Source organism: Arabidopsis lyrata (assembly GCF_000004255.2).
Source record: "Arabidopsis lyrata subsp. lyrata unplaced genomic scaffold ARALYscaffold_7, whole genome shotgun sequence".
NCBI classification, from domain to species: domain Eukaryota; kingdom Viridiplantae; phylum Streptophyta; class Magnoliopsida; order Brassicales; family Brassicaceae; genus Arabidopsis; species Arabidopsis lyrata.
Genome location: NW_003302549.1, coordinates 5,315,480 through 5,340,592, shown reverse-complemented (window position 1 = coordinate 5,340,592; position 25,113 = coordinate 5,315,480). Strand labels below are relative to the sequence as shown.

General features: G+C 35.8%; 8 protein-coding genes across 8 annotated transcripts; 7 read left to right on the top strand and 1 right to left on the bottom strand.

Annotated features, from left to right (window-relative positions):
• Positions 1–2,866: 2,866 nt before the first annotated feature.
• Positions 2,867–4,805, top strand: LOC9305512. Its single transcript, XM_002869395.2, has 2 exons — positions 2,867–2,926; positions 3,104–4,805. The coding sequence occupies exons 1-2, from the start codon at positions 2,867–2,869 to the stop codon at positions 4,769–4,771; spliced, it is 1,728 nt and encodes a 575-aa protein (XP_002869441.2). The 3' UTR covers positions 4,772–4,805.
• A 2,851-nt stretch (positions 4,806–7,656) lies between these two features.
• Positions 7,657–9,539, top strand: LOC9305511 (derlin-1). The gene is made up of 7 exons (XM_002869394.2): positions 7,657–7,818; positions 8,024–8,159; positions 8,249–8,322; positions 8,404–8,497; positions 8,713–8,841; positions 8,935–9,095; positions 9,184–9,539. The coding sequence occupies exons 1-7, from the start codon at positions 7,802–7,804 to the stop codon at positions 9,371–9,373; spliced, it is 801 nt and encodes a 266-aa protein (XP_002869440.1). The 5' UTR covers positions 7,657–7,801; the 3' UTR covers positions 9,374–9,539.
• Positions 9,540–10,158: 619 nt separating this feature from the next.
• On the top strand, positions 10,159–11,495 carry LOC9305510 (profilin-3). Its single transcript, XM_002869393.2, has 3 exons — positions 10,159–10,311; positions 10,818–10,955; positions 11,063–11,495. The coding sequence occupies exons 1-3, from the start codon at positions 10,180–10,182 to the stop codon at positions 11,195–11,197; spliced, it is 405 nt and encodes a 134-aa protein (XP_002869439.1). The 5' UTR covers positions 10,159–10,179; the 3' UTR covers positions 11,198–11,495.
• Positions 11,496–12,497: 1,002 nt separating this feature from the next.
• LOC9303485 (profilin-2) lies at positions 12,498–13,784 on the top strand. The gene is made up of 3 exons (XM_002869392.2): positions 12,498–12,762; positions 13,155–13,292; positions 13,374–13,784. The coding sequence occupies exons 1-3, from the start codon at positions 12,640–12,642 to the stop codon at positions 13,506–13,508; spliced, it is 396 nt and encodes a 131-aa protein (XP_002869438.1). The 5' UTR covers positions 12,498–12,639; the 3' UTR covers positions 13,509–13,784.
• Positions 13,785–13,874: 90 nt separating this feature from the next.
• LOC9305509 (glucan endo-1,3-beta-glucosidase 12) lies at positions 13,875–16,352 on the bottom strand. The gene is made up of 5 exons (XM_002867366.2): positions 16,059–16,352; positions 14,941–15,777; positions 14,340–14,852; positions 14,207–14,249; positions 13,875–14,126 (listed from the first exon to the last, which is right to left on the bottom strand). Exons 1-5 carry the CDS (start codon positions 16,120–16,122, stop codon positions 13,967–13,969), a joined length of 1,617 nt encoding a protein of 538 aa, XP_002867412.2. The 5' UTR covers positions 16,123–16,352; the 3' UTR covers positions 13,875–13,966.
• A 2,356-nt stretch (positions 16,353–18,708) lies between these two features.
• LOC9305508 (F-box/kelch-repeat protein At5g39560) lies at positions 18,709–19,948 on the top strand. The gene has a single exon (XM_002869391.2). The coding sequence runs from the start codon at positions 18,734–18,736 to the stop codon at positions 19,916–19,918; it is 1,185 nt and encodes a 394-aa protein (XP_002869437.1). The 5' UTR covers positions 18,709–18,733; the 3' UTR covers positions 19,919–19,948.
• A 1,115-nt stretch (positions 19,949–21,063) lies between these two features.
• On the top strand, positions 21,064–22,362 carry LOC9305507 (F-box/kelch-repeat protein At5g39560). Its single transcript, XM_002869390.2, has one exon. It carries the CDS (start codon positions 21,171–21,173, stop codon positions 22,329–22,331), a length of 1,161 nt encoding a protein of 386 aa, XP_002869436.1. The 5' UTR covers positions 21,064–21,170; the 3' UTR covers positions 22,332–22,362.
• Positions 22,363–22,821: 459 nt separating this feature from the next.
• LOC9305506 (F-box/kelch-repeat protein At4g29370) lies at positions 22,822–24,378 on the top strand. The gene has a single exon (XM_002869389.2). The coding sequence runs from the start codon at positions 22,897–22,899 to the stop codon at positions 24,058–24,060; it is 1,164 nt and encodes a 387-aa protein (XP_002869435.1). The 5' UTR covers positions 22,822–22,896; the 3' UTR covers positions 24,061–24,378.
• Positions 24,379–25,113: the final 735 nt, after the last annotated feature.

Sequence of the window (25,113 nt, the reverse complement as noted above, 5' to 3'; positions counted from 1 at the left end):
GATTCATGAATCTTGCGTACTTTTGATTATAAACCAAACTTGAAATTTTTTTTTTTTTTGTGAAAGCATAATATTATTTTTAGAACTTGCTTTTGAATTTAATAAGAAGAAGCTTTCTTAAAATTTTAGATAATCATTGTGATTAAGACAGTCACAGATATTACTTTTTGAATTTATTTTAAACAAAAAATAAAAATGTTAAGATACTAAAAGTCTATTTTTAATTAAATGATATTTAGGAAAGATTATATAAATGTAATGTAAACGAAAGAAAATATCCACCTTTTCGCAGCTTATTAATTGAAAATATTAACAAAAGACACCCACAAAAAATGTTAAATAAAAATTGATGGAAGAAACGAAACAGAGGAAGAGATAAGTTTGCATGGAGGGGTTCACGTGGGCCCAATTTCCAGCTGTGTTGAGTTGTTCGTTGGTGGCGTTACGGTAATTTGGGCTAACTATTGGGCCACTATATTAGTCCGTCACCGTAACGCCGTCAGGATCGTCGGCGGGAGAGAAGGAGGAGCGACGTGGCACTTCGCTGGCTGTTTTTTTTGTCGTTTTCCGTTCGATTTGTTCGGCGCTCTAGATTCTTCTGTTTGTTGACGGCGCTTGTAGACTGGTAGTTGGCAGTGGCGTTTGACTGTTATATTTTATAAATTGTGAATTAATTAATTATTCGAATCAATGAAAACTTTTACTACTAATTTATCTCGTATCTAGAAAATTTCTTCATTATCAACAATAGTTCACACTAGTTTTCAGTTTTTAGTCTCTGGTCCGAAAGAATTATAGACATAGGTCCGAAACTATAGTACTAGGTGCAAAACTTTTTGGAAAACTAAAATAAAACAAAGGAGCCCGTGTCCAGCTTGAAGATTAAACCGACCATGAAATGTGTTGGCTTACTCTCGAAGCAAAAGAGAAAAACTTAGATTGAAACTTAAGAACATATAGATTATATAAATAAGGAAAGTGCACATGAAGACACATATGAATCGATCGAGTGTACACTCATCATATCTTTTACAAGTTTATTTATACGCATTTGCATCTCATTCCCAACTAGAGTATATTTTTTCTTGATTCAATAAGTAGAATTTCTCCACGCTGCAATAACCTTGTTTAATCATTACATTAACTTATAAAATATAACTACTGTATGTGCAATTTCATTCTTTTCAACTAATTATTGTTAATTTGTGTTTAGATGGTTAAATACCAATATCACTAACCAAAAATAAACTATTGGATATTGTTAAAACGATGAAGTATATATAATAATTCCAGCAGGCAAGACTCATTCATACCATATGATTGATTCTTGTACAATAGCTCACTGGAAAACCAAAAAAAATGTTTTAACTGAAATCAGTGCTAAAACAGCAAGTTCACGTACATATTCACATAGTTGACTTTTATTTTATAATAGAAACCTTTCCCCTTTTTTTTGTTTAAGGATAAATGAACTTGTATACGAAGCTTCTTTTGATGAGTTGAAGGAATTGATTAGCGGAGAAGAAAAAAAATCATTACTTATCAACCCAAAAAAAGAAAAAAAAGAACTCGATATTAATTTTGTGTTTACTGTAATTATTTGCCTTGTCTATGTTGGTCATGGTCGAAATGAATTGTTACTAAACATGAACACTATAGTCTATATATTTGACAGTGCGTAATTCATTCAACTAATGGTAGTTCGATAGTTAGTAGTATCTTATTTTGTTCATTAACGCCAGAAATTCCGTGGTATAAGATAATTTGTATATGACCAATGTAACTTTTACTAAATGGAGTTCGAAAATAGATCCTCTTATTAAAAAGGAGACTTGGTTATTAAAATTTAGTGATATGGTTGTTTCCGTATTACGGCCACATGCATGTAATATGCTACGAAATCCTTTATACATTAATTGACGACAAGCATTATAGAAATTAGGAATGCTCGAGTAAAATTATGGTAATTCGCATTTGGTATAAAATTTTACATTTATTCCGTAGTTTGGTTAGAGTTGTTATGATTTATGTACCATGTGACGTTCCATCACCTACTAGTTTTGTACTCCATCCGTTTCGTTTTGGTTGTCGTCTAAGATTTTTTCACACAAATTAAGAAAACCATTAAATTTTATGTTTTACCTTTTATTAATATATTTTATAAAAAAATTTATTGGCCAAAACATTAAAACAGTAGGGATAAAACTGGAATTTTAACCAAATATTTACATTGAAAACCTAAAACGACAACTATTTTGAAACAAAATTTATATCTTAAAACGACAACTAAACTGAAACGGAGGGAGTAGGTGATAAAATGCACTTACTCCTCTTGATGTTTATAAGTTATAGGGACAATAGAAGCCTTTTGGTAGAGAAAAGAGAGAGAGACACTATTATTGAATGGATTATTGCAAAAAGTTAGTACCCTAATTGATTTAAGGAACGTACTATTTGCTTCATTGAAAATGATTCATTGCCATCCAAAATATTGTTTTGATATCTTCTGCTCTAACTTGGATATATGTTAGCCAAAAACAATAAAAACATCTCGATCACGTGTAAAGATCTTGAAATAGATATGTCTCTCTATTTTTTAATGTCTATGAAAGGACGTATCAAGTTTCTCTTCTATTTCGCATTTGGTAACATTAATAATATTAAGAAGATATTTGCCCAAATTGCTAATAATTTTTTTCCCTGATGAATATTCAATGCATTTGTGCTGGAAAAAAAAATGTATGTAAGCAATAATTCTCTTCCCACAAATGAAAACAAAACCTCGAACAATCAATTTACTTGCTATGCGCTAGGGCCAAGCTACTATCTAGGCACTAGGTCCAGTTTATTCAGAATCAATTTCGACATGGATACTCTTCGGATTCGTTCGACCCACGGATTCCACAATTTGGTTTTGAGAAACCATGTTCGGTCATTTGCATCCAAAGTTATTTAAATCACGAAAACAATCATATTGTTTGACATTTATAGCATGGTCCCATAACATGCATAGCATACGCAAAATTTACACTTTTGAACTAGAGTTCTCTATGTTTTACTTCTCTATGTAATATATAAAAGTTACTCAAAAGCTCCGTGAAAGCTCCAAGGCACTATTATCGAAGCCCTCATCCTGACGACGATCTCCGGCGCCGGTGGAGCCCCGACTCACCGGCGTCGGGAGCTTTCTTTTGCTCACTCGATTCTTCATCTTTATAGCTTTCTTAATTTTTCTCTTTTGTCAGTCTTTTTATTTCCCCTTTTGAATCCCTTTCGAACCCTACCTAATCCAAGACTCTTGATGAGAACTTCAACAATCAACAATAAAGGAGGAAGATGGTGTCCGGCGATCTCCATCCTTCACCCTCTTTATTCACCATCTGTGCCGAAATCACCTATGATAGAACCACCAACTTCTAGATCTGAGGCTTCGATTAACCTCTGGTTCTCCTTCTATGCCTCGATTCTCGGACTGAACCATCAAACACAGACATTGCCTCCACCGGAGATGCTTGCCTCAACGATAAATTCTCCTCCTTCTCTGGACGACGGCCGCCGCTCGTCAAGCCGTTTCCCACCAGCCAAAAGGAAACTAGGTTTCCAACTTGTGGGCCTATTCATGTTCGGCCCGTTAAGCTTTCTGAAGTCCAATCCATTAAATGGTGAGCCAAACTCTGTTTTACTAAAGCCCAGGTTTGTAATCTTTTCTTTGTCCACCATTAGCCAGTTTAGATATCGTTTTACGGAATCCTTTGATCGAGGACGTCAATTGGAACGTAACGCATCCTTATTGCTATGGTCGTACAAGAATTCCCTGCCTCTAGCTTCACCTAGGATTGTTGACCATGATAATTTATTTTTCACTGAGAAAGGTTTTATGTGCCCAACTCCAAGTTATTTGAGAACCTTGCCTTTAGATTCATCTAGGATTACTTCTCATGTTTTGAATTGTTTGAAGAAGAACGGCATTATGATCCCGCATCTAAGGAGCGGTGATTACCGAAGCTTCTTCATCCCCTTTTATCCACTCCCCTTGTTTTCCGAAACCATTTATGTGCAGATTAGCTACTTAAAGGAAGACTTTCATCCATTTAAAAGCTTGATACTCAGGTCTGGATTTTTTTACTTCTTGTGGCAAACTGGCTACAAACTTTGTGTGGATTTCCTTAATCTCCATGGCCGCCATGGACTTCATGTGAGAGAGGACTCACCTGTTCTGTTACGGTCTTGCATCCATCAATTACGAATCCTGGTTGATAAAGCTTCTTTGAGGTTCTTGAACTTGTCCAATGATCACTCTCCTTCATGCGTTTATGACAATTTCAAGCAACACGCTCTCCACACCAGTCCCATATGCTACGGTTTGTCTAAGCTCAACTCTCACTCCGTGAAAACTGTAGCAATCAACCTCAAACATCATAGCACCTTCATCCCTGCTCGAAACCTTGTCAAAGCGCTACCTTGTGTAGTTTTTCTCGTGCCGGCGAGAACCTCGACTTTGGCCCATTCATCAACGCCACTTCGTCTCTTGACAGTGGCTAATTTGTCCTCCGTTGACTCGCTCTTGGAAGACTCGTCGATTATTTTTGATCTCACATGTACCAAAAAGCTTCATAGCTTTTGGCTCAAAGCTCTCAAGAAGTTATTATCGATTAATCTTATCTATCCTTTTATCTACTTTATGTTGGCTTTGGGGAAAGGCCATCTCTGTTGTAATTTAAACTTTGGGATCTCAGATTCCTTTTATCTTTGTACTTGGGTTCTACCTTAATGGAATGAAAACAAGCTTTAGTTCAAAAAAAAAATACTTCTCTATGTTTTACTTCTCTATGTTTTATATTTTTGGTTGGGCTGTAATGATCTTACCTTACCACTCTCTTTTAGTCATTTTCAATTCAAATAGTAAAAATCATGTCTATCAATTGTGACTTTAGCTAAATATGTGGATTGTTTTCTCTATACTTGAATACATATTCAGGTTGAAGAATGCGACAGAAGACACTATTTAAAATTTTCATTTTTATTACAAAACAATGGGGAAAAAAAACTAGTTTTCCGACAATAAACATGCGAATTACTGAAACATGGATAGGTCCACCATTGTATATTTGCAGTTTTGCCATTTGACAAGCCCGGTCTCTCTTTTCCCTTGTTCATAAATGATTTTATTTTGTTCGCTTTTCTTAATGCATCTTTCTATCACTTTTTTCTTTTGGTTGCAAAAATGTCGTTTTCTCTCCTCCCTCCTTTTCCGGGATTTAACTTATCACAATGTAATGAAATTGCATGTTCCTCTCTCGCCATTGGCAAGTTCCATTGTAATGTCTCCATCGATAGGTCAAACAATTCAAAAGAACCAAGACCTTTTTTCTTTTCCACTCACATTTAATCTAGGGACCCTTTAATCTATTAATTTTTCTCAGCGATAATGTAAAAAAAAAGTATAGCTACTAAGTACTAACTGTAAAATCTAACTGTGTAGACACTTTGTTGGTTCTTTACGCAAACGAGTATGAAGTGTTGTGGTTACATGTGTTTAAATCAATCATAAAAAACGTTTCCACACCGTTTCTAATTATAAGCGGTATTTAGCCGTCCAAGAGCTGTTTTCGCGTGACTATGCATGAAACCCACTTCACTCTAGCCTCCAACGACCAATAAAAGCTCTAACTAAGGAACATTACAACGAACTAATATTTAATTAGTTATATAATTAAGGTCATGAAATAAAATCTTATAACGTATCTAACAACTCACATGATCTACCATATCACATATTTTATCAACCATATATTAAACCACCTAAGCTCTAACTCTACTCTTTGATATCAAACTAATTTTCAGCATATAATCCAAAAGAAACCAAGTGGCATATTGGCATATCTACGCAATGTGGTGCCAAAAAATGCTTATCAACTTAATTATAGTTCAGATATTGTCTCCCTATCTTATTTTCATATCTGTATTCAACAAATATGTATTATGTCGATTTAATTTTGATGATGATGGACTGTATGTCAGGACGATGATGATAGATTTGTAACCTTATATCGTTGAGATAAGAGATACATCGTTTTTATTGTGAGGTAATACGATAAAATAAGACGGTACAAGAACATAGCAGTAAAACCGTTTTTTACCAAACAAATTTATTGAGTTTATTTAAAATATAAACATTAAGGATCTCTTTTTCTCAACATGAAAAAAACACAATAATATTTTTTTGATAGCAAAAGCAGAAATTTATGAAAAACTTGCCTGCATTTGACATTTAAAACTTACATAGGACAACAACAAATTATTTCTGAAATTCATCAGTAATACATTTTTAATTTTATCTTACATAAGAAATCCAATAAAAATAAGTACTTTTGTAAACAATAATATACATAATATTGTTTACAGTTAATGAGAAATACAAAAAAAAATATTATCAAATTTTTATCAGGAAAATAATTTACCTTCCAGTTCCACGCAATCAAAGTACCAAAACATTAATAACGTCTGGAATGACGTGAGGATGAGTCAGCAGACAAGGAGTGAGGTCGAATCGGGTCAAGATTATCTGGTTGGGACCCGTCACATGCACATGGACCCTCTCCTTACCTAATCCAGGTTAATAATCTTGATTCTCTGTTTAAATTACCTTAAAACTTGAACACATTATTATGATTATTGAAATTAATAATTAATCTCGGATCTTTGGTTCCGACCATACTCACGACACAACGCTTGTGTTTCTCCAATTTTGATTTTCCTTGAGATTAGATTCCCTCTGCATTGTCTTTTCTTGTTAATTAGTTAGGGTTCCACTTCTCACATTATTTTTTGGTAAATAAATAAAAAAACTTAATGGTGTGTTAGAAACTTTTAGAAAGGAAAAAACAGGAGTAACAACAATAGAAAAAAACATTTATTAAGAAGTCAACATCTCTAATTCGAGCCTATCTATTAATGGGTCTAAGGAAAGCCTCTTTGGCCCAATTCAATAGACTAGTAGCATAATTTATAGAAGCTGATCTTTGTAGTGTATCAGCGGCGTTCAAAGGGAAATCCTCACTAAACAGACAGAAGATGATGTATAAAGCCATCTGGGAGGAGTTTCAGAATGTGGATCAGATGACAACAAAGACTCCTTCACAAGTTTGAAAAGCTCACACAAGTGTGACCAAAGCTCTGAATCTTTATTTGGTCAAAACTTCAATGCCAAGAATTCATACACTTTCAATCTTGCTTCCAATTATCTTGAAGTTAAAAAAAATGACAGCATAAATCTGACAGAAGAAGATGTTTATGCCTTCATTGTTTGAGTCTTAAGACAAGTAATACTTATATCATACTTTTTTTGCCTACACAAGAGGATCCTATACGAGATTAGGTCAATAAATATCATATAGTAATAGAATTGGTTTATCTAATTAGAATTATGCATTATAATGCGTAACAAATGATAATAGTCGGCCACAAATATTACCAAAACACGATTACAATTCATCACAAACTGAAAGAATAATTATAAACTAACAAAACCAATAAAAACGTGCCACGTTATCAATCTGGTGAATAAACACGACGTGGCAAAATATCATTGGATAAGTTACGCAGCTGCCTAACAAGTGATTTTCACATGATTTAGAAAGCAAAAAAAAAAAAATAAATAAAAAAAACTCAGGAACGTTCTAGCTTCTCTATTTTGCGGTGCTCTCTCTCTCTCTCTCTCACAACGTTAAGCTCAAATCTATATCGGATATCGAATCTTGAATCGGACTCAGAACTTCCGGATCTTGGAAAATCGACGAACATGTCTTCTCCTGGCGAGTGAGTTCTCCGTTTCCTTGTATCGAACTTAGCTTCGATTTGATTTTTGATCGAGAGATTCTTAGCTAATTAGTGCCCAGAATTTAACTGGTCCTTAGGTTAGCTGATCTTGATGTAGATGGATGGAATAAGTATGCTTTGATTTAACAATATCCGTCAAATTGTTTCTAAGATGGTTTGTTATTTGGTAAATTTTTGATTGCAGATACTATAACTCACTTCCACCAATAACCAAGGCTTATGGTACGTTGTGCCTTTTCACTACTATAGCCAACCAGCTTGGCTTAGTTGCTCCTGTCCACATTGCTTTATTTCCTCAACTTGTACTTAAGCAGTTCCAGGTAAAAGAGATCATTCTTCTTTTTCTGATTTTCCTTTCTTACAAAACTGTGTCATCCCAAGTTCCTGATTCATTGTGCAATTTGATCAGATATGGAGGCTGATATCAAACTTCTTTTTCCTCGGTGGTTTCTCTATCAATTTCGGAATACGTCTTTTGATGATGTGAGTACTATCTTTCACACCTATATGAAGAAGGTTAATTTCGATTTTTATCGTAACATACTCTTTTAAATGGTTGTGCAGAGCAAGATATGGAGTTCAACTCGAGAAAGGGCCGTTTGAAAGGCGGACCGCAGACTTTTTGTGGATGATGATCTTTGGATCCTTCACTCTATTGGTATGTAAAGCCCTCCCTATAATTCTAGTTATTGGTTCTTTCAGAACCCCAGTGTAGTATGTGATAATAGCTGGTACATAACTTTTGAGATATCCCAAAGCCGAGATAATCAGAAGCTCTCAAAGAATTGAATCAGGCTTGAATAAACAAGCTTTTGGAAGGTATTCATACTAGTGAATCTGTGTGGTGAAACAGTTACCTTGTTCGAATTTCAGGTTTTATCAGTCATACCATTTTTCTGGACGCCTTTCCTTGGAGTTTCGCTTGTGTTCATGCTTCTATACCTCTGGAGCAGGGAATTTCCAAATGCCAACATCAGCCTATACGGTCTTGTCACTCTCAAGGTACTGAATGTGTTTCTTATGTAAGCTCATCCGTGCATCAAACTCACTCTTTAGTATGTGATGTTAATGGTGCAAGTTGTAAAAACTCCACAGGCTTTCTACCTCCCATGGGCAATGCTAGCACTCGATGTTATCTTCGGTTCTCCGATCATGCCAGATCTTCTTGGAATCATAGCCGGACATCTATACTACTTCCTAACAGTCCTCCACCCTCTCGCTACCGGAAAAAACTACCTGAAAACCCCAAAATGGGTGTATCCTTGATTCTCGATTATTTCCAAATGATTGCTTCTGTCGCTTCTCAGTTTTTGTTTTGCTGTTATCCCTTGACATTCTCAACAGTAATAAAATCGTAGCAAGATGGCGAATTGGAGCTCCGGTAGCAAGTGTTCGACAAGCAGGTGGTGTAGGAGCAGCAGGACCCGGTGCTGGAGGAGGAGTAGGAGGAGGAGGAGCTTATTCAAGCGCTCGTGCCCCACCAGAGAGTTCAAACACAGCATTCAGAGGTCGATCATATCGTCTCACCGACTGAAATAGAAATTTTCTTGCGTTTCGTTGTTTTCATAATCCTAAATGTTTTTCAAACAATGCCACTAACAAGTCCCAGGTAGCTTTGTGTTTTCGAGCAGTACAGTTTTTCAATATATGACTTTGTAGGAAGAATCTTTGAGGTTTTAATACAATGTTGTTTTCAAATCCTTTTTGCCGTTTTACGTATATAATCAATCTCCTGAAGAAAGTTGGTCTTCTACATTCTTCATTCCTCATAGGACAGTTTAACAAACGAATAACACTAAACGGCAGCGTTTCACTTAAACTGACAGCAAAACTGTGACAAGTAATCAATCACTAGTTGAAATTAGTGACAGAAGAGTTTTGGTCGTAACAAGATAAATTATAAAATTCGTGACTAAAGAGATTGGTCGTAACAAGTTTCAATTTAAGGACATAATTTATTATTGGTTGGCAAAAAAAATTATTACTCCATTGATTACGAGTAATCAATCATTCCTTCCTTCCTTTCAAATTCCGTTGGTGATCGTAAATAGGGGAAATTAGGAAAAGGAAGAAAGTAGACGTGGCAATTAGGGAAATAATGATGAAGCTATAACAAAGGCGAAAGAGCAGCACTAATTGAAAATCAATCCTTGTTATTTTGGAAAACAAAAAAAAACGATGTAGGGTTGAGAATTTGTCTATGTGATCCAACGGTTTAAAATGATTCTTGTTCATTCCTCTCCTATTTATCTGAAGGACAAAGTCCCCCACGCTGCACATAACGCATAGATCATAAACAAAGAAGAAGAAAAAGAATAAGAAAAGAAGGAGAAGGAGAAGATGTCGTGGCAAACTTACGTTGATGAGCATTTGATGTGTGATGTTGGCGATGGTCAAGGACACCACCTTACCGCTGCTGCTATCGTTGGTCATGATGGTAGCGTTTGGGCTCAGAGCTCCAACTTTCCTCAGGTATTTGATTTCATTGTCATTGTGTTTGATCTCAATGTGATTTAGATCATGATACTGTTGTTGGTATCCAATATGATATTTGTCTGATTACAATGTGATTTAGATCATGTATCATGGATCATGTTTTGATTATATTCTATCGATGTTTGTAATGGGATATATATGTAGTGTATTGTGTGTGTTTGTGTTTCTTTGAATCTTGTTTTGCCGATCGATAGATTTGAGGATAATCTTCAAGTACTGTGGATCTAATGAAGTTTAGGTAAAAGCAATGAACCAATAATTTTATCAAGAAACCAGAAAAAAAAAACATTGAACCAATAATAGGGAATTCAATCTTTAAACATTTCTTCTTTGTCCTATTGATATGAAATGCTACAAGGTCACCAAGCATATTTTCCAAAGTCATAATTGTCTAAAGCTTTTAATAGTTTTATATATACGTTTCAAACAAATGATGAATGTTGTCTCATGGTAATCAATAATCGTGCTTTGGTCTTTGATAGTTCAAGGGACAGGAGTTCAGTGATATAATGAAAGATTTCGATGAACCGGGTCACTTGGCACCAACAGGGTTATTCCTAGCAGGAGCTAAGTACATGGTTATCCAAGGCGAGCCCGGGGCTGTAATCCGTGGCAAGAAGGTAACCTAATCAGTAAATTCATGATCAGATGTGACATGTTTTTGGATGCAAATATAACATGTTGAAGAGGATTCTTATTCAATATACTGTATGTTTGTATCAATTAGGGAGCAGGAGGCATAACGATAAAGAAAACAGGCCAGTCATGTGTGTTTGGGATCTATGAAGAGCCAGTGACACCAGGACAGTGCAACATGGTCGTCGAAAGGTTGGGTGATTACCTCCTCGAACAGGGTCTCTAGAATCAATTCTTACAATGTTCCACCTTCTACATTTTTTTATATAAGGCCATTGTTTCTCTTAATTTTTTTTTTTCTTTGAGTGATTTGCATCTTTTTCTACTTAATATTATAAGTTTGGGCTAATGGACCTTCCTGGTTTCTCCTCCTAGCAAAATTTTAAGAAAGCTGAAGCCTAAAGGCTTACTCTCTTTGCCTTGGTTTCTTATTTATATGCCTGTTTTGGTTGTTTTCTCTTTTGCCTTTTTTGTGTAAAACACTTTCAACATTTACACAAGCACTTAACACATGTTATCAACAACACTCATAGTATTATTGTCAACAGAAAAAACTGATACGCAACGCAATCTTTTTTAGCGGTTTCATTCATACGAAGAAAAAAAAGAAAAAAACATGAGAAAGAAAAGTGGTAACAGGCAGAATTCATTCATCAACTTTAATCTTTAATAGGAAAGTAATAAATAATAATAGTACAATTATGTCGGAAAATCATTCACATCCCATCTGTCTTTGTTATGTTCTAATCTAACAGCTCATCGAGAAATCGAATCTCAAATCTTTTTTTTTCTCGTATTTATATGTAACGAAAATTTTATTATCTCTCTGATTATTCACTTTGAATCAATACGATGCACACATACATCTCTTAAGAGTACGACTAAAAATAAGCGACTGTTTCTCTGTTTTCTTCAATATCACAAAATGTTTATATTTTCGGAATATAAAAAGATTATACTTAAAACTTTCTTTCTAATTTTCGGGTAATAATTAAGAAACATTTATTGAAAATGATATTAGAAGAGGAGAACATTAAATTGTAAAGGGTGGACCTAAATAATTGGAATATTTTTGTGTATGGCACACAATGCAAGAGCATATCCACCCTGTAAACAAATCATGGCCATACTTCGATCTCTATACTTTGATTTTTGGGAATTAAAATCTCTACTATTGTTTTCTTTTGCTAAAAAAAATCTCTAGTATTGTTTATTTATGTAAACTTGATTTGTTCTAATAAAATCTGAAACGTTTCACTAGGTAAAAATGTCACCGCACATTTATTTAGCAATTTTTAAATATACTATTCGTTAGTATAATTTAACTTCATAAGAATCGTTATTTTGGTATTTCTTTAGTTGTCTTTATCAAGTTGTAAAATTGAGGGAAAAAAAAAAAAAAATATCAAGTTGTAAAATAATAAATAAATATGTATTGTATGTAATGGAATTTTCTTCCAATAGAAATTAAATTAGAAAAAGCCTAAAGCGTGTTATTAATTTAAAGCTCAAAGGTTTTCCAAGTCTACAAACCAAAGCACGCAAGAGAAGAAGAAGAAGCATCCAGAAGCGAGAGATAGAGAGAAGAAGAAGAAGCATCCAGAAGCGAGAGATAGAGAGAAGAAGAAGAAGAAGAAGAAACAATCTCGCCGGAGAAGAAGAAGAAAGATGTCGTGGCAATCGTACGTCGATGACCATCTCATGTGCGAGGTCGAAGGTAACCACCTCAAACACGCCGCCATCTTAGGCCAAGACGGCAGTGTCTGGGCTCAGAGCTCTCATTTCCCTCAGGTTCTTCCTCCTTCTTCTCACGTTTTCTCCGATCCTCTGTTTCAATTAAGTTCATCGATCTGATTCGATCGTTTGATTTTAGGGTTTTTACCTTGTGATCCGATCTGAAGAAACTTGGATCTGGTTTTGATTTGCTAACCTTTGACTTGTTCTCTCTGAAATCTCACTGATTGAATCGAGTTTGATTCTGAGATTTTCATGGTTTCACAGAATCTTATCTTCTTTCAGATGATAAAACTTTTCACCAAATTCTTCAAAATTTGGGATTTTTTACTTGAATATGAGATCATCTTAGGGTCATTGCATATGAATTGTTGGATGATTTTACTTTGCTCAGTGAAGGATTTGTTGAAGCTAATTGCCTTTGTTGTTGTTTCTTGTTCATGTTTTAGTTGAAGCCTGCAGAGATAGAAGGAATCAACAAAGACTTTGAAGAAGCCGGACATCTTGCCCCAACCGGGCTTTTTCTTGGCGGTGAAAAGTACATGGTTGTCCAAGGTGAGGCTGGAGCCGTCATCCGAGGGAAAAAGGTAACATTTTTCAACAGAAATCGAATTCGACAAGAATCAAAAAAGGATCAGTCTTTTTAAGTTCATGCTTACTTCTTGCAGGGGCCTGGTGGAGTCACTATCAAGAAGACTACTCAAGCTCTAGTCTTTGGCATCTATGATGAACCCATGACTGGAGGGCAATGCAACTTGGTCGTCGAGAGGCTTGGTGATTACCTTATCGAGTCTGGTCTCTAAGTTCACATAAAGTGCTTGAAACCAATCTCATTTTTCAGGTTCTTCTTCACTAGAGAAGCACTCTTCTGCCATGTATTGTGATTTGATTGTTGTTGTGCATCAAACAAAGTTATACTCTTAAAAAGAACTAAGAAACAATCATATTTGATGTTATGGTTTTGATTCCCTCCTATGATGGCTTTCATGTTTTTCTCTTCCTTGTACTACTGTATTTCATAATGTATCTCTGGTTTTCGATTTGAGTAATGAAATAATTACGGTTTGGTATAAAAAAAATTTGAGTTTGTGAAGTGGTCTTGATCATTTGTTTTCGACCAGGTTCAGGTTCTTTTAGTTTGTGATTCGAACCACACAAATACATGACCATTTAAGCGGTGAATGAAATTACCGGTTTAACAGTTCGGCTAAATTCTAGTTTAGTTCAGTCACTACTCAAAACTTCAGACAAAAGAATGTCATCAAATACTCAAACAAATTACAAAACACGGCAACAAAACAGAGACTGCAAGGGAAATCACCATTTGTCTGAATGCTTCATTGGTTGACGAAGGCGAAGCCAAGGGAGAATCAATGGCAGTTATATTTCCAGTGATATTACCCGCCATTGTTCTGTTGAATCTGCAAAAGTAACAACAACCATCAACAAAAACGATTTGGTTTTTTAGTTGCATAGTTGAGTAAACCGAGAGAGAACTCACCCGTCGGTAGCCGGAGCAATCATGTACAAACAGTTACCATAACCTGCAATTTATAGAGCTCAAATGAGACTACTCTGGTTACACATTTACTCTAAAGATGTGTTTTGGAAAGTGTGTGTATGCAAATACTTACTTGGGTCCTTGTCGACTTCAACGCTGGCTCCATTAAAGCTGCAATCTATGCTGCTTGCTCCGCTCTGTTGGTAATAAGTGTTGAACGCATACGATGCGTGTGAGAGAACAGTGTCTGGTTCAAAGCAAGGTTGGTCTGGTTGAACAGCGGAACAATCAACATTTCCAGGACCACAAGCCCAGTCCAACGCGGTCTGCAGTTCCGTCACTGGAGCTTGTGAAGAAGCAATACACCATTTCTTGCTTCCTCCCCCTCCTCCTCCTCCTCCTCCAATGATTACGGTCGAGTTACCGCTAATTGGACTTGAACTTGGACTTGGACTGGTACCCATGGTTGAATTTGTTGGAGAAACTGGGGTAGTGTTTTCCCCAGTAAAGTCTAAAGCGTAAACATTTGTTCCGTTCGCGTAGAACATTCCCCAGTTTCTCTCAGATTCTATCCCGGGCTTCCGGTTCTCATTGAACAACGAGAATAAGTACACATCTATCTCTTCTCCAGGCTTTGCAGGAGTACCTAACCAAAAGCAAACAAATCAGTTCATAAAATGTTTCCATTTATCTTTGTAACTAAAGATCATAACTTTGGATCATAAAAAGATTACCTGGATCGCCGATGACATGGCGGATGAGGTTGGTATTGTAAGCCAGAGCGTTATCAGGAGTTGCAGCCGTCTCTTTAGGTGAGCCTTTACTCGGCCACCCCGACTCAGTGACCATAACCTTAACGGTCTTAAAGTTCATAGCCGTCAAGGCGAAATAGATAGCGTCAAGCTGAGCATCAAACATGTTGGAGTAAAGCAAACCCGTCGCAGGGTCAACAACCTGCGAAGATGACTCGAATAGAGCGTACTCCAACGGAACCTTTTCAGTGGAATCTCTGTAAGCATAATACGGATACAAGTCGATCATAAACGGAGACTCATTCTCAACCAAGAACTCAAGCATTGGTTTCAAGAACGCTGAGTGCTTCTTGCTGAAAGAAGCCGATGAAGGCGGGAACGAGCGAGACAAGATAGCAAGGGAATGTGAGCTCGAGATCTTGATCTTTTTATCCAAACCAGACTTCTTAAGAGCAGTGTGAATGTTTCGCATCGCAGGTAAAACTAGACCAGTGGCATTGTCTGGTGCTTCAGTTACTTCAAGACCGACAGAAATCGAAGTGATTTTGGTAGCTGGATAATAAGGGAGGATGTTGTTGCTAAGCCAAGTATCTACATTGGATTGAAACTGAGCAAATGCAAGTAGATCAGCGTTAGGAACACCAATCATAAGCTCGACTCCAGTGTTTGCAAAAGCTTTGAGAACATCAATGTTGGCGTCATAGATTCGAACAAATTTGATGTTGAGATGTTGGATTAGCTCAGAGACTCTGTTAGGACTCGGAAGATTATCAGCATTTCTTCCATAACATATCCCAATCTTGCTTGCCTTACCAAAATCTGCAACAAATTTCATAAAGACATTGAGATTTCTTACAAATCCACAAAACAAGTCTCAAAAATTGCTGCTTTTGATTCTCAAATGTCGATTCTAAACACCCTATAGTAGTTCAAAGCTAACAGATTCGAGATTTTCAGACAAGAACTGAAACATAGATTAAACCCACAGAACACAAAGTAAAGCAGCGAACTTTAACATAAAGAAGACAAAATTAAGTAATTGCAGACCCAAAGATAAAAATGGAAGATACCCAAAAGAGGATTTGAGAGTAAAGACATACCCAAGAAGGCAACAATGGAGACACAAATGCAGAAGATTAGATTCAGTCTTGTACCCATTTTCATAATCTGTCTTTCTCAAAGCTTTAAACTTCACTCAAGTGTTTCTTCTACTGACTTAAACCCAGAAATGAAACGTCTCACTCTCAAGAACACTTAAGTAGGAAGCACCGACTTTTTAGTGACGCAAGAGAGATTTAGAGATAGAGACAAGTCAGTGGAGGTGAACGTTGTGTGCTTTCTATATCAGAGTTCGGATTCCAGCTGAATATATAAAATTGGGTTTATAGAAACGTCTCGATTCCGTGAATTAAGCAAGCATGTTTGCTCTCTATCTCTCTCTCTTTGACTGTTGTAGTAGATTTTACTGCTTCGAGGAAGAAAAAAAAAACTCTTTCTTGATTTATGATGAAATAAAAATTAAAATTAAAAAGCATAAATGGGTTCCAGTGAAAAGAGTACTACAAGGACGGGTGTCAAAATGAGCTAGCTAGCTCAACTCGGCTCAGCTTATGATGAGTTCGGGCATTTCATGAGCTAACTCAGCTCAGCTCATTTATTAGATGAACTTCAATATATAAACTCGTACTCAGATCATCTTGGTCACGAGTTATATGAGCTAGCTCGCGAGCTCATAACAAATAAATATAATAACAAAAATAATTTTAATTTTTTTTCAAAAATTAAAATAAATCCAATAACATAATTAATTCTAAAGTTAAATAATGAAAATAAATCCAAGAAAAAAAATAATCTCAAAACACCAAACAAAAAAAATCTCAAATAATAAATCCTAACAATTAAATTAAATTAATTAAAGATAATATAAATATGGAATGATCAAGAATCTATTCCGTGTTACTCTTGCTCTTAAGATGATCCTACATCAACATCTTCATTGTCTTCATCTACAAATAAACGTTTTAGATAATATCTAAATAAGATGATTCCTTTTTTTTTTTTTAGGAAACGTTTTAGATAAATTTTTAAAAGGATTATTTCTATATTACTTATATTATCTTCTAAAATTAATATGTTAAAACACACAAATTTTCTAAAAGAATAATTCTATTTTTGTTTAATTTAAATGGAAAAGATATATATAAATATATATATTTCTAAAAAAAAGTCGAGCTCATGAGCTAGCTCATGTTCATTAAAGCTCGGTCATATAACTCGCGATCTAAAAAAATCTCGATCACATAACTCATTTATTAAATGAGCCTAAAAAACAGAACTCGTGCTCATGAAAAATCGAGCTGAGCTGAGCCAGCTCATGAGTTGCGAGCTCATTTTGACACCCCTAACTACAAGACAGACCACAGTGGTCTGCATTTTTTGTTTTTATTTAACGGTTCAATCTCCACTCAATGCAAGTTCTGTATTTACCAAAGTAATTTCCAATTCTTACAATTTATTTAGGGAATTTTACCATTTGAAGATAAAGGCAGAAAGAACCATTTGAAAATGTAGATCCAATATGTTGTTTTGGAATTTTAGATTGGAAGGAAGCAGTGGTTATTTTGGGTCTGACTAGTTTTGATCAGATTTTTAAGCGGTGTGGTAAATGGTTGATGAGAACATGTGGAGCATTACGGCTATATCAAGATCGTCTATATTCCTTGTATTCACTGGAAGTTGGAACGATGATAAGATTTTGAGCCAAAAATATTATGAAGATGTATTTCATGGATTGATCTAAGAGATCATCATGACAAATAAATTATTCAAAAATTTATTAAGGATGATGATGTCTACAAAAAAAGTTCCTAGATTTGAGTGGGCCATTTCGGAGGCCAACTGGGTTTCTTCTCTTATTTTTCTTTGGCATTAACTACAGTGAATCTGTTTAACCAAACAAAAAAAAAAACTGCAGTGAATCTTTTTGGTAGAAACAATGGTGGATTTCTCTTTGATTCTTTTAATTTTGACTTAACAAAAGCTAGAATAAGTAATATCTATTTCTGTTTAAGTGACAAAAATGAAAATCAAACAGTCATTTATAGAACGAAATAGAAGTACATATTTGCAACCAACTTTTTTTTTTTTTCAACCAACTTACTTAGCGATGAACATGACGAATATTAGACTAATCGACAATGTCAACTAACAATAGAAACTCTACAAGTACTTATAATAAGAACTTTGATGCCATTGTTTTCTATATGTAAATTTGGGAATTCGGTCTATTAGTTGCACTCTCAAACTCTACAAATAATACTCAAAAGAAAGACTATTGAGTTAATTAGTATATTCTTAATTTAGTAACTTGTCTAAGCATCTATTCTTCCTTTCAAATCCTCAAACAATATGCAACGTGAAAAAATATAATTTTGTTTTTTGGTGGACCTTTTCACAAAATACCATTGTGCTTGATACCCAAAAAAAAAAAAAGCCCATAAACTTTCAAGAAAACTTGCACACTTTGTGAAATTATATTACAAAGTACTCAACCGTGAATTTGAATAGTAAATAATTGCGATTGAATAACCAACAATGAATTAGATTCAAAAGATATTTGTTTTTGCAATTATAAGACAAGTGCAAGCTCGTTTTAATATTAGATTCAAAAGATATTTGTTTTTGCAATTATAAGATAAGTGCAAGCTCGTTTTTTAATAAACTAATTAAAACCCTTCTCCAAAGCTTTTGCTACTTCCCCAATTTCCAGCCGACCATGATTTCAGGAGAAGTTGAACCACCGGAGGGAAAAAGGATTGATTCTCAGTCACCGTCGATTTCATCACTCCCAGACGAAATCTTAGAGAATTGTCTCGCACGTATCTCTAAATGGAATTACCCTAATCTCTCTCTCGTGTCTAAAAGGTTCCTCTCACTCCTCTCTTCTCCCCATATCTACACTACACGATCTCAAATTGGAACCATAGAACCATGCTTTTATTTCTGCTTAGAGTTGCCTAAGCACCAATCTCCCCAATGGTTCACTCTCTGGATGAAACCTGACGAAACCCTAACTGACAACGGCGAGATTTTAAATGACTATACGTTGCTTCCGCTACACTCTTCTTCAAATTCTCCACCTGTACCATATGCTTCCACCGTAGCGGTTGGTTCGGAGATCTACGTAATCGGTGCACCCTTTGAATCAACATCGTCTTCAGCTGTTCGTATCCTTGATTGTCGGAGTCACACGTGGCGTGATGGCCCCAGCATGAAGGTGGCTCGGGAGGAGGCGACTGCGGTTTATCTCGATGGGAAAATATATGTAATGGGAGGTTACGACGAAGACGACGAGTCCATGGCTTGGATGGAAGTATTGGACATAAAGACTCAGACTTGGAGTTTCTTGGCGAGCAATGGAGCCGACGAGTTAAGTTGCGACGATCGGTGTCTTTCAATGAGTGTCCTCCAAGGAAAGATTTATGCATTGGATCATCAAAAGATACATGGGAAGTTGTATGCTTATGATCCCAAAAAAGATACATGGGAAGTTGTAGAAACGCTCTCAAGAAGCACATTGATATATGCTTGGTGTGTGATAGAGAATGTAATGTATTGTTATACAGCCTCAAATTCTTGCATGTGGTATGACTCGAAGAGTAGAAAGTGGAGAGTGGTCAAGGGTTCGAATTTGAAAGTATTGCTTGAGCGCCGCACATGTTGCTTATCACGGGGGTGTGTGGTTGATTTATTTAACTGTGGTGGGAAACTTTTAGTTGTGTGGATGGCCAGAGTTCACGGAGACGAGACAAAACAGAAAAGGATAATCAAGTGCACAAAGATGGCGTTGGAGAAGCGCCATGGAGGTGAGGTTTGGGTTAAGATGGAATGGGATAATACTCTTCTTACGGTTCCCAAGTCGGTTGATGACATCTTGAGTTGTGTAGTGGTTTCGATTTGATGAGTCCTAAAAGATAGTTTATTTGAATAATTTCTTAGTCGAGTCACTGTTTTTTGTTACTTTATCAAAATCTTTCTCTGGTTTTTACATTCGAGTTTGTGGCAATTAAAATTAGACAAAAAATTTATCATTTGTTGGAGACATTTCTTCAAATCAACTAGAGCCAAAAACTACACTCAAATGAGCTAATTTTACACCTTTTTTAGTTTCACGTAGATTACATACATACTGCAACCGACGAGTTACGTAGCAATCTGCTGTTTACAATCAATGTACATGGATAGACATGGGCGGACGTAAGTTACGATTAAGGGGGCACTTGCCACGGGTAAATTTTTCAAAGTTGGTGTAATTTACAGGAATTTTTAATTATGCCCCTGTTGAATACTTGTTTAATGCCCCCAATTATTATGTTTTCTTCTTATACAAAGGTTTTGTGTTGTATAATATTATAATTTAAAGTCTATATAATTCAAACACAATACAAATCCTAATTTTATTTTTGTTTTCTTTGTAAATAAGCTCATATTTCAATGATAAAATAACTTTAAATCATTTTTGTTAACTTGAAAAAATTAATCAAATGTTTTAACTTACTTAATTAGAAGATTCATTTATGTTAATAAAATTATAGTTTTTTTTATTTAATATTATTGTCCCCGGATAAAATTAATTTCTGGATCCGCCAATGAGTGGTGTCTCATATAAAAAGTAATGTATTGTTATACAAGCTCCGGTTATTACATGTGGTATATGCCTCAAAGAGTAGAGAGTGGAGAGCGAGGTCAAGGGTTCGGATTTGGTGTGTGCTTGAAACAGAGCCAGGATTTAAAAGCAGTTCATGGAACTTGTAGTCTTGTAGAGGCAACAAGTTGTCAGTTTTTGGCTGTGTTTGAGAAATTGATTTGCTGATTTGGGTCTAGGCACGTCGATTAAAAGAGTGATTTCGGTTGGGTTTTTTTCCACGCTTAAGGTTTTAAAAGATAACATTTCAACTAAGAGCATAAGCAATGAAATATGGCTAATTAACCAAACTTAAGATATGTTACGTTTTTTAATGGGTTTGTTATTTCTTAGTATCATTTATAAATTATTAATTTAAAAAATTAGTCATGTTAATGAAAAATAATTGACTTAATTTTACCTCTCTTTCTTTTTACTAAAGTGATTTTATAAAGACCTAATCATATAGAGTTAACCCTAATTATATCATCTTCCCTCTCCATCGCGTCTACTACAATTCGGGTCGACAATGGCCCCCGAAGTAGCTGAAAAGAGAAAGAAGATTCATCAGCCAGTATCGATTTCGTCATTACCAGACGAAATCACAGAGAACATTCTTGCCCGTATCTCGAGATGGAATTACCCTTCACTCTCTCTCGTCTCCAAGAGCTTCTGCTCTCTTCTATCTTCTACACAACTCTACAAGACGCGATCTCAAATCGGAACCAACGAAACATGTGTCTATGTCTGTTTACAGTTGCCCAATCACCCTTGTCCTAGCTGGTTTATTCTTCGGGCGAAACCTAATCAAACCCTAACCAAACAGAGAGGGGAGCTGCTTATTTTTAAGGAGAATTCAAGTGGAAACGTATTGGTTCCGATACCTTCCTCTTCTTCTCATTCTCCTCCCATACCAGGTCATTCCACTGTAGCGGTTGGTACGGAAATCTACATAATCGGTGGACCGTTGGCGAAGCCGTCTTCTTCTGTTCGGATCCTTGATTGTCGTACTCACACGTGGCGTGACGCCCCTAACATGACCGTGGCCCGAGAGGATGCATGTGCGGTTTACCTTGATGAGAAAATATATGTAAGGGGAGGTTGCGGGAAAGAAAAATCCGCCAATTGGTTTGAAGTATTTGACATAAAGACTCAGTCTTGGAGAGCCTTGCGGATTCATGATGATGAGCTACGCAATGAGTTACAAAGATATAAAATACTCAATGCTTTCCAAGGAAAGCTTTATGTAAGGGGAGATACAAAGGACTACACTTACGAGCCGAAAGAAGGTACATGGGAAGTTGTTAAAGAGAAAGCAAGTGCATATATAGAGGTTTGGTGTGTGATAGAGAATGTAATTTATGGTTGCACTCACATGGGATATTACATTTGGTATTATTACTCCAAGGGTAGAAAGTGGAAAGTGGTCAAGGGTTTGGCTGGAGAATTGGGTGAGCCCCGTGTTAAGGTTTTAAAACTCAGGAGAGTGGTTGGAATAGTAAAATATGGTGAAAACCTTTTAGTTATGTGGAATCCCAGTTGGGAAAACAAAATTCGGTATGCCGAGATTTCCTTAGAAACAAGATGCAATGGAAGTGAGGTTTGGGGTAAGGTTGAGTGGGTTGATGCTATGCTTACAGTCTCTCACGAGTCGTATATATTCAAGCATTGTGTAAGTCTTTCGGTTTGATGACTCTTAGTCTCTTGGAGATGTAAAGGTCCTTTTTTTTTTCTTTTTTAACATCTTTTATTTATTATTTTGAAATATAGTTTACAAAGATATCATACAAAAATATGATTAGAGTAAATTTTGACCATGCTTTTATCTGGAAAGCATTGTTTACATGAAAATCAAAGGTTAGTTTTGTTTTTACCATTGGTTCAATCTCCACTAGTCATAGTGTTATTGTACGTTTTTGATATATACATTATTTTTTGGTAATAATAAAATTTAATATTAAAAATAGAGGCAGCTGGAACAGACCAAAAGCTTCAATTTCCCAGTACAGACCAAAAGTTTTTAATTCAATTCCCACCTTTTAGTAAATATTTAAAAAATATCTTAATTTTTTTTAGAAATATTCAGAAATAAAATCTTATAGTAAAATATCTTTTTTCCAATTGAAACATGATAAAATTTGCCTTAGCTTTTCTTTTGACTACATTACATCAGGGCTTGGCTTGCTGAATCTGACTGACCTAATCATTTCTATATATTTTAACCCATTTCATGATTTTTGTCTCCATCGCCGACGATGATCCCGGAAGAAGAAGTTGAGCCGCCGCAGAAAAAAACGAAGCTTCCGCCGCTACCATGTCAGTCGTCGTTTTTGTCACTTCCCAACGAAATCATTGTGAACTGCTTTGCACGTATCTCTAAATCGTCTTACCGTTCACTCTCCCTCGTCTGCAAAACCTTTCGTTCTCTCATCTCTTCTCCAGACCTCTATGCCGCGCGATCTCAACTTGGAACCACCGAGATCTGCGGCCTCTATCTCTGTCTACGGTTCTCCACCGTGCCATTCAAGGAACCAACTCGACGCTGGTTCACTCTCAGTGCCCAACCTAATCGAAACCTAACCGATGGTAGGAGTTGTCGTGGAAATGTTTTCGTTCCTTTTGATAATTTTCTTCCATATTCAAATTCAGCCGTATCGATTGGTTCGAAAATATATGGTGAACATATGAGTGATTATTTTGGTCCGTCTTCAGCCATTTGGATATATGACTGTCGGACTCGCACGTGGGGCGATGTGCCTAACATGAAGATGAAGAGGTCCGCGTGTGTCCTTGATGACAAGATTTATGTAATGGGAGGGTGTGACTCTGGGGGCATAAATTGGTTCGAAATGTTCGACATAAAGACTCAGACTTGGAGAACCCTACCGGAGAATCCTGACGTTAAGGTGAGAATGGGAGATAACGTTCAAAAAATCGATGTGGTGCAAGGAAATATTTACGTAAAGACTGGGGCTGAGGTTAAGGATTGGATTTATGATGTGAAGGAAGGTAAGTGGAGTGTTGCAGAAGAGTATTTGAGTTTACTATGGTCGAATTCTTGGTGTGTGATAGATAATGTGATTTATTGTTACTCTTGTTCTAGATACAAGTGGTATGATTTAGATGGTAGAATGTGGAGAGATGTGAAAGGTTTGGAAAGATTGAATAGATACCGTAGTGCCAGTACTGATTTTCGTAATTGTATGGTTGAATTAGTTAACTATGGTGGGAAACTAGCTATTCTTTGGGATAGGTTTGAGCGGCCTGGTCGTAGTCAGAACAAGAATATTTGGTGTGCAATGGTTGCACTCAACAGAGGCTTTGGAGGTTCAATTTGGGGGAAGATTGAGTGGGTTAATGTTGTGCTTACGGTCCCCAAGTCATATAATTTCTTGCGTTGTATAGCCCTTTCGGTTTGATGACTCTTAGTAACTTGTAGAGTCATCTTTTTGCTTTGAACAAACTTATATGCTTTGTTTTGTGTTGGCTGTGCGTCTATAAGTCCTAAATGAATTTACCTGATTGCTAGACATTGTATTGTTTCAATTTGCATTTTGCATCAGTTGGAGAAACATAGATAGATTATGACCATCTCTAAGCGTTTTGTTGATTTAATTCTGGTTACAGTAGTATAAACTAAGTCCTTGTGAGGCAATTCTATTTGTTGTTCTTTCTAGGTCTCCCATCTAAATAATGCGAGTAGAAGAATTTGAGTACCTTTTGTTTTCACTTTGAAGTGAAGTGAGATTAGAGATTCTCATAAACTTAACATATAATTTTATATATGCATTGGTGAGATTTAAAACTAGATTTACATGCAAGATTGTGTCTCTAGATGGTATGATGCTTGGTTTAACAGTTTCATTGTTCTACTTTGTTTTTCCTCTCTTCCTCTGTTTTTAACTTTTTGCTTTTACATATTAATATGTTGTTGATTTTACTGTCTTTGAAATAGTAGTTATGAAGCTACATAATTTTTTCTTCTAAGCAGTATCACATAATTCAGAACTCGGGATACTAAAAATGTAACTCGAAAACACAATTGAGTTAGCCTGCTGCTGTGCAATTTTGATTATGTGATTTTGTTCATCATTTTTACATTTCACTTCCATATCTCAAAAACCATATCAAGTTTGATTTTATTTCTAAATAGAATTCAATCCCGTAGACTTCTGAGAAAAAAAAAGTCATCTCATAAACAATGAGTTCAAAACCCTTGATTTTGGCTAGGAACATTTGCTAAATTATATGTATGGTTAGATAAATTTGATAATGATTTGTGTTGTTTCGATATGTAGAGAATGGTTGTTACTTGTTACCGCCTCAGAAAGTATTTAGTTTTCCGGCCAACCAATCCCGGACTTTCCAGTAGGCTCTTGATTTAGTTTTAAGTAAATTGCATGTTTTGGCATAAGACCAAGTTTTAATTTCATGTTTTGGCAAAGTGAGAATTGACTTTCAAGTTTTGACAA

Coding starts and splice junctions, on each gene's coding strand:
- LOC9305512 (XM_002869395.2), top strand. CDS start 2,867: ATGGATACTCTTCGGATTCGTTCGACCCACGGATTCCACAATTTGGTT. Junction 2,927..3,103: donor ATTTGGTTTTGAGAAACCAT/GTTCGGTCATTT, acceptor GCTCCGTGAAAG/CTCCAAGGCACTATTATCGA.
- LOC9305511 (XM_002869394.2), top strand. Junction 8,160..8,248: donor TTGTACTTAAGCAGTTCCAG/GTAAAAGAGATC, acceptor CAATTTGATCAG/ATATGGAGGCTGATATCAAA. Junction 8,323..8,403: donor GGAATACGTCTTTTGATGAT/GTGAGTACTATC, acceptor ATGGTTGTGCAG/AGCAAGATATGGAGTTCAAC.
- LOC9305510 (XM_002869393.2), top strand. CDS start 10,180: ATGTCGTGGCAAACTTACGTTGATGAGCATTTGATGTGTGATGTTGGC. Junction 10,312..10,817: donor AGAGCTCCAACTTTCCTCAG/GTATTTGATTTC, acceptor GGTCTTTGATAG/TTCAAGGGACAGGAGTTCAG. Junction 10,956..11,062: donor CTGTAATCCGTGGCAAGAAG/GTAACCTAATCA, acceptor TGTATCAATTAG/GGAGCAGGAGGCATAACGAT.
- LOC9303485 (XM_002869392.2), top strand. CDS start 12,640: ATGTCGTGGCAATCGTACGTCGATGACCATCTCATGTGCGAGGTCGAA. Junction 12,763..13,154: donor AGAGCTCTCATTTCCCTCAG/GTTCTTCCTCCT, acceptor TTCATGTTTTAG/TTGAAGCCTGCAGAGATAGA. Junction 13,293..13,373: donor CCGTCATCCGAGGGAAAAAG/GTAACATTTTTC, acceptor TACTTCTTGCAG/GGGCCTGGTGGAGTCACTAT.
- LOC9305509 (XM_002867366.2), bottom strand. CDS start 16,122: ATGAAAATGGGTACAAGACTGAATCTAATCTTCTGCATTTGTGTCTCC. Junction 15,778..16,058: donor CTCCATTGTTGCCTTCTTGG/GTATGTCTTTAC, acceptor AATTTGTTGCAG/ATTTTGGTAAGGCAAGCAAG. Junction 14,250..14,339: donor TGAAGTCGACAAGGACCCAA/GTAAGTATTTGC, acceptor TATAAATTGCAG/GTTATGGTAACTGTTTGTAC.
- LOC9305508 (XM_002869391.2), top strand. CDS start 18,734: ATGATTTCAGGAGAAGTTGAACCACCGGAGGGAAAAAGGATTGATTCT.
- LOC9305507 (XM_002869390.2), top strand. CDS start 21,171: ATGGCCCCCGAAGTAGCTGAAAAGAGAAAGAAGATTCATCAGCCAGTA.
- LOC9305506 (XM_002869389.2), top strand. CDS start 22,897: ATGATCCCGGAAGAAGAAGTTGAGCCGCCGCAGAAAAAAACGAAGCTT.